This window comes from Mercenaria mercenaria, chromosome 6, assembly GCF_021730395.1.
Source record: "Mercenaria mercenaria strain notata chromosome 6, MADL_Memer_1, whole genome shotgun sequence".
Classification (NCBI taxonomy): domain Eukaryota; kingdom Metazoa; phylum Mollusca; class Bivalvia; order Venerida; family Veneridae; genus Mercenaria; species Mercenaria mercenaria.
The window spans coordinates 85,051,245-85,063,844 of NC_069366.1; the positions used below are offsets into that span (position 1 = coordinate 85,051,245).

At 36.4% G+C, this 12,600-nt stretch overlaps 1 protein-coding gene across 1 annotated transcript in view; it reads left to right on the plus strand.

Moving 5' to 3' along the window:
* Nucleotides 1-1,058: 1,058 nt before the first annotated feature.
* LOC123548336 (uncharacterized) overlaps nt 1,059-12,600 on the plus strand; it is a gene marked incomplete at its 5' end in the record, with an annotated part of 68,892 nt that continues 57,350 nt past the window's right edge. The window contains 5 exons of the mRNA XM_053546944.1: nt 1,059-1,191; nt 4,649-4,819; nt 6,185-6,355; nt 7,720-7,884; nt 8,325-8,681. Of these exons, the coding sequence (XP_053402919.1) occupies nt 1,059-1,191; nt 4,649-4,819; nt 6,185-6,355; nt 7,720-7,884; nt 8,325-8,681 (997 nt within the window). The remainder of the gene's footprint in view (nt 1,192-4,648; nt 4,820-6,184; nt 6,356-7,719; nt 7,885-8,324; nt 8,682-12,600) is intronic.

Consider the following 12,600-nt stretch of genomic DNA (forward strand, 5'->3'; position numbering starts at 1 on the left):
GCTTCAAGCAAGGGAGCAGTTGGTACCACTTTTAACATGACTTTATTGGCGCGGCCAGAAAGCGAACCGACCACCTCCCACACTCGAAGCGAACTGAAATTCTGAATCAGTCAATATTTCTTCTTTACCAGATTCCTACATATGCTGCTACGTTAAAATTCATGGCCGCTTTGATCGTGGTATATTTTCTAATATGGCTAAAATTGCTTTGAGATTTTATTTTTCGCCAGGAACTGATCATCTAATTTCCGATTCTTAAAAAAGCATGGTTACCAGGAGGTTGGGCATGTTTTCTTTTTACTGCTAAAGCGGAAAGTTTTAGCGCTTTCTTTTCAGAAACTGCTGACCTGACTTAAAACAATTTTTTTCCTATATTTTCTTTGGTGACCTTCTGCCGTGATTGTTCAAATCATTTTTATTCGTCAAAAACCTGACCAGTTGAGAACGTGGTCATTTCCCCCAGTATGTATGTACATTTGCTTTAGAAACTTAAAAAGAATTATCGTCAAAAACTGCTGCCCAAAGTTTGAAATAATGTTCCATTGGTGACTATCAAGAATGTTCAAAAACACAGCCACCAGAGAACTTGCTCACTTTACCTATATGTATACGTGTACACAGAAGAAACAAAATATCTTCAAAAACGCTTCCCCGATTTTAAAATAACTTAACACAGTTTTGATGAACTTAACCAAGATTGTTCAAATTGTACCGATTCGTCAAAAGACATTTTCCCTTATGTGTATTTATTATGGAAACTTTTGAAATACCTCTTCAGAAACAGCTTTTGCAATTTCAAAATAATTTCAAGTTATTTTCTTTGGGTGACCTGCTGTCAAATTTGTAAAAGCTATCTTGATTTGTCAAACAAAATGCCCCAGGTTGTGGTCTATATGGATAAAATATTTTCCTCTCAATCTACTTGAAAGCTTTCGGAGCAATTTGGCAGAAATGTTTCTTTGATGACTCTTTACCTAAGTTGTTAATTTTTAAGATGTGAAACTCAGACGACGAATCTAAAGCCATAATGACATTCTCGTTACCATGTATTATATTCTGTCATTGCAGCTGGAGCATGTATTGACGATGTGAAAGCTGACTGTGCTTGGTTAAACACTGTGTTCAATATCTGCCAAGACATACAACACGCCAAATCTGTGTGTCCAAAATTTTGTGCTCTTTGCTCATTAGGTTTGTAGAGTGTTAGACTCATTTTAATATATATATTATAAACCGACCTTTTAGCTCAACTGGACCGAAGGTTCAGGATGAGCTATTAGTATATTTGAATGGTCTATCGTCCAGCGTCCACAAATTCATAAACATCTCCTCCTCTAAAACTACTGGCCAGAATGACACCGAACTTGTATGCAACATCCTGGTAAGGTCCTCTCTCATCAAGTCTGCTCAAATGGTTCCGTTTGACCCTTCTGCGGGCCGCTAGAACTACTAGTAAACATAAATTTTTTACAAACAATGTCTTCTCATTTCTAAATCAGTGGCATTATCGAAAGATCCTCTCTCACGTCTGCTAAAATGGGTCTACTTGACCTATTTAAAGGACAGCGAGAGGTGGAAACAGAAAGACATATTTAAACGACCTCTTCTCATGTACCGCTTAATGGATTTCTCCAAACTTGATTCGTAGCATCCTTGTAACTTTATCATCCTCTTTTAACTTTATTCAAATGACCAGTAATTCTAAAAAAAGAAGTAAGTTCATGAAAAACGTAATGGGCTTTCACCAAACTTGGTATGTTGCATTCGTTTAAGATCTTGCCACTAGCGCATTCAAATGGTACCGTTTGACTCGTTTTAGAGACAACTAGAGCTCAAAATACAAAACAAAATCTTTGAACGACGTCTTCTCATAAACTACTCGATGTATCTTCAGAATCAACTTGGTCTGTAGCATCCTTGTAATGTCCTCTCTTAAGTTTGTTCAAAGGTTTTGCTCGGTCCGTTTTAGAAGCCGCTAAAGCTAAAATCCAAAATCCTTTAAACAAATTCTTCTCATGACCCCTTGATGTATTTTCACCAATTTTTGTCCGAATCATCTTTGTACGGGTTTCTTTCAAATTTGTTCAAATGGTTCCGCTTGACAACTTTTTAGGGCTCTTATAGCTAAAAATGAAAATAATCTTTACACGATATCTTAATTTGTCAAACAAAGTTTGTCGGGTCGGTGGCATCTTGGTACGAACTGTCTCTCAAGTTTGTTCAAATGGTTTCCCTAATCTCTTTTAAGGACCGCGAAGGTTATAAACCGATAAGAACATATCTAAATTAAAAAAAATGTGTTAGGTGCATCTTTAAACAGATCTCTCTCCAATTTAAACGAATGGTTACGAACAGACATAAAAAGTATCTAAACAATCTTTAAAACAACTTCTTTTGATATAACGTCCACCACTCCATTTAATTAAGAGCTTAAAATAAAATAGCAATTAAACAATTTCTTCTCATGAATGATATAGAGTGTCATGAAATATATTCAAGGTCAAAATGTCATGATAGATGAGAGACTTCGAGCAAACTTTATTCTCCTTTTACTGAATCCTGTTAGAATCATGTCGTATGTCGTCCATCGCGCTTTGAGGTCGACGCACGACAATGCGTCACGACATCGCAACAATGCGACAAGACATCGCGACAACGCGACACGACACACGACAATGCAATGCGACATCGCAACAATGCGACACGACACATGACAATAATATGGTAGTGTTGTGTCACATTGTTGCCTTTCAAAAGCTTGATATTTCGCAGTGTTGCGTGGCATTGTCGTGTGACGTGTCGCATTGTCGCGATGTCGTGTCGCATTGTCGTGCGTCGACCAAACACGACACCGGGACATGACACACAACAATAATATCGTAGTGTCGTGTCACATTGTCGCCTTTGAAAAGCTTGATATTTCGCATTGTCGCGTTGCATTGTCGTGTGTCGTGTCACATTGTCGCGATGTCATGTCGCATTGTCGTGCGTCGATCTCAAAGGAGGAATAACTCGTTTGACACCGCCTTCTGAAAGTCTGCGAGTGTTCCTAAAATGTTGCAGACAACTTCAAATAAAAATGAACCGGTTAGGGATGTTTATGAGGGGAAGAATTCGTTTGGCATCGCTCCTGAAAGTCTGCGAGTGCTCCTTAAAGTATCGCAGACAAGTGTAAATGGATTGGAACCTGTTGTGGATATCTTTAGGAGAAAGAACTCATTTGGCGTCACACCTGAATGTCTGCGAGTTTTCCTGAAAATGTTGCAGACCTACACATTGGAATACTTTGTTTGCCATCGCCTCCTGAAAGTCTGCGAATGTTCCTGCAAGTGTCGCAGACCAGTGCTAATGGATTCTAACCTTTTTGTGAAGGATACGGGAGGAATAACTCGTTTGGCACTGCCTCCTTCAAGTCTGCGTGTGTTCCCGAGAGCACTGTTCTGCGACACTTGCAGGAACACTCACAGACTTTCTGAAGGCGATACCAAATGAGTTCTTCCTGCTAAAGACATCCAAAAACAGGTGCCAACCCATTTGCAATATTCTTCGACACTTTCATGAACACTCGCAGACTTTCAGGAAGCAGTACCAAACGAGTTTTTCCTCCTGTATCCATTACCAAAAGGATTAAATCCATTTGCCATCCTGCGACGCTTGCAGAGACACTTGCAGACTTTCAGGATGTGTTGTCAAACAAGTTCTTCCTCCTGTTGACACCACCAGCAGGCTCCAGTTTATTGGTACTGGTCTGTGATACATAAAGGAACACTCGCAGACCTTCTGGAGGTGGTGCCAAACTATTTCATCTTCCCCTAGACAACGTTAACAGGTTCATATTCATTTGCACTGGTCTGCAACATTTTCAGAAACACTCACAGACTTTCAAGAGTTAGTGCCAAACGAGTTCATCCTTTCATAGACATCCCTTACAGGCTCATTTCCATTTGCAGTTGTCTGCAACATTTTACGAACACTCGCAGACTTTCAGGAGGTGGTGACAAACGAGTTCTTCCTCCTATATTTATCACTAACATGTCGTATGTCATCCGTCGCGCTTTGAGGTCGACGCACGACAATGCAACACGACATCGCGACAATGCGACACGACATTATTGAAATATTGCTTCGCATTGTCTAGCGTCGCTTCGCGTTGTCGCGTGTCGCGTTGTCACTTCTCGTGTCGCTTCATCGCGTGTCGCAAGCAGCAAAAAAGGCAGACCATGACGCACGACAATGAGACACAACATCGAGACAATGCGACACGACATCGCCAAAACGCGACACGACAAGCGACAATGCGACGTGACAATGCGAAATATCGCGTTTTTGAAAGGCGACAAAGTGACACGACACTACGATATTATTGTCTTGTGTCGTGTCGCATTGTCAGATGTCGCGTCGCATTGTCGTGTGTCGTGTCGCGCTGTCGCGATGTCTTATCGCATCGTCGCGATGTTCTGTCGCATTGTCATGCGTCGACCCTAAAGCGCGACGAACGACATGCGACATGGTCGTTACAGGATTCCGCACATCTATCTTTAATCTGCGTGTGCTTTAATGTGCGTGTACCTGATCTGTATATCATGTATGAAGACATTATAGTAACATAATACTATAAAATAAATCTTTACTTTTATCTGATAAACAGTGGATGGAAATTGGGCAAGCTGGTCCCCTTGGTCGACCTGCGATGTCACGTGTGAAAACGGGACTCAGACTCGAACAAGAACATGCACTGATCCCGCCCCAGCAAACGGCGGACTTGATTGCAGCGGATCTAGTACCAATACAAAAACATGTTTAAAGGAACTTTGTCCAGGTATGAAATAAAATTATAAAGCCTATTTGTCAGATTATAATTAAAAAAATGTTGTATGAACATCTTTCATCTTTTATTATTTTGTTAAAGTGAGGGGACTCCGTGGCCGGATGATGAAGGTCAACGACTTCGAGTCACTTGCCCTTCACTGCTGTGAGTTCAAATTCTCATTTAGGATGTAAGATGTGACGTTAAACCCAACAAAAACAAAGAAATCGATCTTACAATGATATTACAGTGCCTTGGTACTTTTGAAGCAACATGACTTAGCAAACATTACGAAGAAATTGACAAAAAAAAGAATAATGTCGGACCATTCTGAGAGAATTTGGGCCCGTTGCCGTCATCTTATTTCCACATATATATATTTTGAGTATAATCGTAGTGAAATTATAGATGTACAGGTGCGTTTCAAAAATTGTACATATACATTTATCGCATGGTTGACGTCACAGGAGTGAAATAAAGCCATTACATAAGTTTAATAATACACTATTGTAATAAAGCTTTGACGTCGATATGGTTTAAGGTATCGGAGACGTTGGTCAAATTAAATTTTTTATAATAGTTAAAGAAAGTAGATTTTTTTATTTTTCGGCTGGAAAAGCTAACGTGATAAAAAAGAATATTACATTTGTGACCTTCCACATTGAATTTTATCATTTTATTCAACTCGTTTAATAAATTCAATATGAAAAGACACTCATTTAATATCCTCTATTGATTGCACATTCTTCAAGCTTTAATCTACTTTTTCAAGAACACAATAAATTATTGAAAAATAAACAAATTAACAAAAAAAATGACATTAGTAAGTGACAAGGTTAAATATTCTTTACAAAAACATATTGGGCCCTCTTAGAAAAACATTTAGTATTGCCACTTAAGAAAGGATACAGCATTTATAAAAATGCTGTTGAATGTTATTTATTCCCTGTTTTACGCGCGATTAAAATAGCCATGCAAGGATGCATGTTTTCATTCTATGCAATATGTAGGAGTTTAGTTGTCATATGTAATGTCTCCAGGCAAAGAGAAGTCTTTTTTACCATAATATATTGTTTTCAGTCGTTTTTTTTTGTTTCGGAGCAAACTAGGATAAGTTTTCTCTTTTATATACACCAGGAAGGTGACAAAGGTTTTTGCAATAAATGCATCTGTACACAATTTATGAAACACACCTGTATTTTTATACTGAGGAATTGGTTGATTGATTGAACACCGTACATGGTAAATAATGTAAGGAAAGTATAATGTCATACAAGCCAAATTATTCGCTAATGTTGCTCTAAAAGATCTGTGACTTCATGTATTTAATCTTGAGGGTCTATATATATTTTCCTTAGTTTGTCCATTTGCTTGCAGTTCACGGAGGATGGACAGAGTGGTCGAACTGGGAAGCATGCTCTGTGACTTGTGGTGTAGGAATAGAGAGACGACATCGTAACTGCTCGAACCCTGTACCTGAAAGGTTTGGCCAGCATTGTTTCGGTGATGCATTAGATGATAGAATATGCTTGCCGGGTCCATGTGCAAGTATGTATTTCTTAGTGTAATTAGTTGGTAATATATTTCATATTATAACTTAAGAAACTTCAACTTTTGTGCTGCTTCATGGCATTGTAAAATCATTATAAGTTTTAAGGCATTGTTCATTTATTATTTAATCTAACGAGCTAGAGAAGTGAGTTTTATGGTAACACCAATATCTAATTTTCAAAATATGATAAAAAAAGTTTTGTTTTTTTCACATTCAAATTTGTTTATGCGCCGTTTCGAGGAAGACATTGCTACTTCCCCACTGTAATGAAGAACATACGTCCATTACAATAATAAATACAATTTAAATACGAGATCTTATTTTTCTTGTAAGTCATTTTGAAAATCCGAAAATTATTGAAGAAAATACTGGATACATTTTTAAAAGAAAATTTAAGATGTTTGCTATCTATCTATATTTGTACAAGGATATCAATTGTATGATGGTAGTAATTTGCCATATGTTCCTGCGTGGTCCACTCAAATGTAGTCCATATTGGTATAAAGAGCCAATTTTTTCTGTATGGAAATCAGCTTCATTGATGCTCGACTGTAAGAAAGGAATTTCTATTTATATTTAAAACAGTTATGTTAGCTTTCAAGTTTGTCTCTATTTTTGTTTTGATTATAATAAAAGTGGAAGTAGGAATTTACCTATTAGTAGCGTCTTTTATCACGTGTCTCATTCACGTGACCATGACGCCTACCAAGTATCTTTTTTGTTATCTTTCGATTGTTTATAGACAGAAACTCGAGACCAGGGTGATCTCACAAGAATTGAAGGGCCAGAAATGCTGATTAAAAGACGTAGTACATTGCTAGTTTCTTTAGAAAATAATAGCGGTTCTGATCTAGGGTATGTTTCCTGAACAGATTTACAAATGAAATTCAAAATGAAAAAGTAATCATTTGTTTAATAGACTAAGCTCGCTTTTAGGATTTGAATCTTTCATATTAGTAGGTCTCATATTTACATTTTGTCAAAAAAAAGCCTGATTATCTGACTGCTAGATGTAAGAGCCCGCCCGCTTTGCTCAATAGGGAGATCTATGGATCGCGGGATCGTGAGTTCGATGTTCTCCGTGACGACTTGATAAAAGATATGTGTCTGAAATCGTTTGTCATCCACCGCTGATTCATGTGGGGAAGCTGGCAATTACTTGCGGAGAACAGGTTTGTAATGAGACAGAATCCAGAAACACTGGTAAAGTTAACTGCTCGCCGTTGCATAGCTGAAATACTTTTGACAAACGACTTTAAACCCCCAAAACAAACAAAAACAGACAAACAAAAGCTAGACGTAAGCAGAAGTATCGGTGTGGCTCTTTAGCTTAACGACAATTGAAATTGTACATTTAAAGATGGCGGCTGGTCAAACTGGGGACAATGGAGTACATGTACTGTATCATGCGGTGATGGGATACAGTCAAGGTCACGTACGTGTACAAATCCTCGTCCTTCGCTAAATGGGAGATACTGCGAGGGAAACCCTTTAGAAGTTGTTTCTTGCAACAGAAATACCTGTAGTAAGTCAAAATGTTTACATGCAATTAAGTGGTTTTGTCTTGAGCTGTTCATTCATATGTCTGTCGGAATATATAGAGAATATTATGTTAAATACAATTTTAAATTTATTAACGAGTCGATGAAAGAATGAAACTAAAAGAAGTCTGGTTAAATTTTATATTGTCATTAACCTAATACAGCGAACAATTTTTATACCCATCGATTTTTGCTAATTATTTCGCAGAAAGGAGGAATGTTTTTTTGTATACAATGATAATTATGTTTAACTTATGTCTGTACCAAGACAAGTGTGAATTTTTGGATAAAAAAACAACAAAAAAACACGGCAGGTAATTTAATGAAATGGAAAATTATTCATCGCTTGCAAATGTGACCAGAATGTCAATATTTTTTGATGATTTTTTTTACTTTCTTAACACATTTCTTTTGATAATTTCAGCTCCGAACATTGCGTTTATGCCACGAAATGTGTTCGATCGCAGTCCTTCCTCCGGACAGACGATGATATTTGACACAACACTAGTGAATGAAGGAAACGCCTACAGCACGTCGACTGGAATCTTCACATCACCTGTCAATGGAACTTATTTATTTAGTACACAGCTCTGTGTTTATACTCAACAAGAATTAAGCATAGCTTTTGTTGTAGATGGAGTTACATACGCTACAGCACGCCTGTACAATCATCAATCTTATTCATGCAATACAGCTGATACAGTTGCTCTGCTTCACGCTAACTCAGAAGTATGGGTAAAATGTACGAGTGCTTCACCAGGAGATATTATTGCACAAGATAGTACCTATTATATCAACTCGTTCTTTGGGTCTTTCCTTCATTGATACAAAAGAATTCAAGTTTAAAAAAAAACAAAAAAAAAAAAAAACAACAAAAAACAACAAACAGTAACATGCTATATTTTCAAACTAGTAGGTTTTAAAGATCCTTCCAGCTCAAAGACGATCTAATAAACTCTGAAACAAATAAATGCTTAAGGACAGTTTGGGAAAATATATAAGTAACATAAACGACTTACATCAAATTGTTTATCTCTTGTTTGCTATTTAACAAACGGCGATACCATATACATTTATATAATGCCCACTAACTGCTTCACGCTGCAACTCTGATGCCACAGTGTATGCTTTGCAAAACAATTAGATTAGCGCATGTTATATCATTTCTAGCATTTTCCCAGATATATATTTTGTTGTCAAACTTTAATTGCATACATTGTCAGAAGTAAAAATATAATTATTTTACGAGATAGTCTTGATGTCGGCATAATATTACATTTGTGTATTGTTTAAAATTATAATAAATCATGAAACAGTAATTGGTATTCATTATTGTTTTCTAAAATTAATGAGCAAATATATCTGTTTAAATATCATGAATCTGGCCACTACACAATTTGCCGTAATAGTATTCAATTCCTACCATAAACCTGCTTTGACTACTTTTTCAGAAGGGCTGTGTTGTGCATATCTCAAAAAGTATTTGACCTAGAGTCATTAAACATCAAAGGATTGTTAATCAGCATATGGACTTGTGCACCTGGGTATTTTTGGATTTCACATAGTTATGGCCCTTGACAGTCAAAAATGTGCACAAAGGGCCTAAAAGTTTTTGTCGAATATATCTTAAAAGTATATGACCAAAACACGAATCCATACAGGAATATTTAAAAAACATGTGCAGTTGCGTACAACTGGTTTTATTTGAGATTTCACTCAGTAAAACCAGATTTAATATGCTTAAATGACTTTGTTTCACGTGAGTTATCTCAAGAAGTATTTGACCTAGGATCATGAAACATTATAGGTATGTTACTTAGCATAAGAAGTCGGCACCTGGGGTTTTGTTTGGGAATTTACTTAGCTAGATCATAGTTATGGCCCTTGTCCTAGCCTAAAAATATGCATAAATAAGGGCCGGAAATTTTGTGTTGTACGTATCTCAAAAAGTATTTGCCTAAAGTCAGGAAACCTTTTAGGAATATTATTCAATATGTGAAGTTGTGCATCTGAAACTGTTTTTAACATTGTGCAATGTGTTGTGTAAGAAAGAAAAAAAAATCATAATTTTAGGGGGTGGGGTAATCTTTAGGAAAAAAATATCTGTGACTGCCTTTTTTTTTGAAAACAAGCACGTATAATGTGTTTTTCTTTTTTTGGTTTAATATTTTTTTTGTCCTAGTTCTAGCTTACATTATACAAAACTTGGTAAAGTTCTGTCCGCTAGATTCATATCTTTTGGAAATACTTTTTTCAGCTTAAGATATTTTCGACATTTCTCTTAGCTGTGTTGATAAATCTATATGTTGACTTTTTATACATAATTATTGTTGTTTCATATATTGTGAAGTAAAAACAATAACATAAGTAACGTAAGTAAATAGCTTGCACTTGTTTGTTATGTCATGTATGTATTGTTTCCAGAGATAAAAATACCAATTTTGGTCCTCCTAACAAACTTTGATTATTGAGAGAAAAAGCACAGGTACCTATTGTTTTTCTTTTCTATCTTAACATGTGGTACATTAATCTATGCAAAATTATATAAAAAAAATTGTCCGCTAGAATCAATTGTGAAAAGCATCTTTAAAAATAAAAAGGTGTTTCTATGATAAGCGTTTAACGCAGGTTTCAACAAAAATCAGTTATGTAGTGGTCACTTTACATCGCAACTGTGGTCCATACGAGTACAAACAAACAAATACAACTGACACCTTACCCACGTAAATCAGTGGCAGACAACGAATGATTTCAGACATAAACTTTTTTGTCAAACCGTCTCGGAGAACATTCGCCTCTGTCGTGGATCGAACTCTTTACCTGTCGATTTCTAGTCTGCTTCATTTGCTAAACACCAGTTCTTTAAACAGTCTGTAAAATATTTCTTCAGTATTTCTTAGAATGGAAAAGCATGAACACATAAACAAAAGGAAGAAACATTTTGTCCGCAATACTGCTTTGGTGAACGCTTTATAATAGATGTATGGTAGGTGGTATTTACCAATTTGCGTAACAAGAAGACCATAACATGACCGGGACGCTCACCTGACGATTCAATTGAAAGTTATAAGTTACTGTAACATATCTGAGAAAGTTTCATACAGTATACGTCTGATGCAGCGTATTTTTTCCACAAATTGACATAGTGAACTAGATTTTGATCTCAGATGATCCAGTTGCAAAATTGACTTAGATTACATTCAGGTAACATCCTACTAGGCTCCATGTAAACCAGGTAGCAAGTATAGCTTCTGGATTGTCAATAAGGTTATTCTATGATCTAACCTTTCAAACTAGACTGTATTTCAAGATGTCAGGCTTCTTGTAGATCAGGTACAAAATGTTGCTTTTTGGGTGTTGCCATGGTAAATCTCAAAGCAACTGCTTGCAATCAGCGTTCAGATTATTCAAAAGGAATAAATGAACGTTTACCGGCACATGATAAAACGAAAATTTGGAAAAAGGGCTGACATAGTCGTCAAATTTGAAAGCTGAAATACAAATCCTAAAATATAAAGTAAGCTAAAACAAAGAGAAGTTTATAACAACTCATGGAATTCCCTTTTCTTTATTCTATTTCTAGATTCACTTAGGCAGAAATCAACACTAGAAAGGTCATTACGTTAAAACGTTACATATGAAATTTAAATTAAGCCTACTTTTTAACTGTAGCCGTACAATTTTACAATAAATTTTTCGACCACGATTTTGACAAAATACGGCAACCTTATCAATTTTGTGTTTAAAATGGAAAGGTTATTACTTTAAAATCGTTACATATGAAATTTAGATTTAGCCAGTTATTTAACAGGTGCCGTAGATTTTTACAATGAATTTTTCTTGTCATGTATTTGCAGCAAACACTATTGTTACAGTCATCTGACTCTAGTTGATGTTATTAATTGTACTAGGTAAAATAATGGTGGCTGATCTGTGTCATTTCGTTATTTCGACAGAATGAAGTAACGAAATGGCACAAACCAGCCACCATATAAAATGGATCTAAATGTATTCCAGTGTTTTGATTTATATATAATTTATTTTAGGTCGATTGTGAAGGAAGTTGTACAACTTATATTAATCACTCTCGACACCTCATTCCTGATGGAATCCATCGCCATGAGGATATGAGAGAAGAAGCCAGTTTCCCTTTTAATGCTGAGCGCCAAGCAAGGGAGCTACTGGTACCATTTTTACGTCTTTGGTATGACGCGGCTGGGGATCGAACCCACGACCTCCCGCACCCGAAGCGGACGCTCTACCACTAGGTTATCGAGGCGGTGTTTTCCAGTAATATATCTAATGGACAGCAAGTCTAAACCTGGGCTAAAGTAGAAAATTATTGGCATGTCTTTTTTCAAGTTTTTTGTTTTCCAATAGGGATCTGAAGAAAAATCTACTGCAATTTAAACGTTTCAAACGCAACCAGGATATCTGCGACCAAAGGCATACAAGCGACACGGTTCATACGTACAAAGCTTCGAGTTCTTTTGATTTGAAACATTCACCTGAGCAAATACAATTAACACGTTCTACATATAATATCGTGGTAGCTTGATCAAGACATCAGTCAGACGGACCTTTAAAATTTCTAAAATATCCAAACAGCCTCAGATGACAATGACAAACAAATTGGCAATATTTATCAGTACTAGCCCTACATAATGTCGGACAAAAACCTTTAGAATTTGTGCTCAATT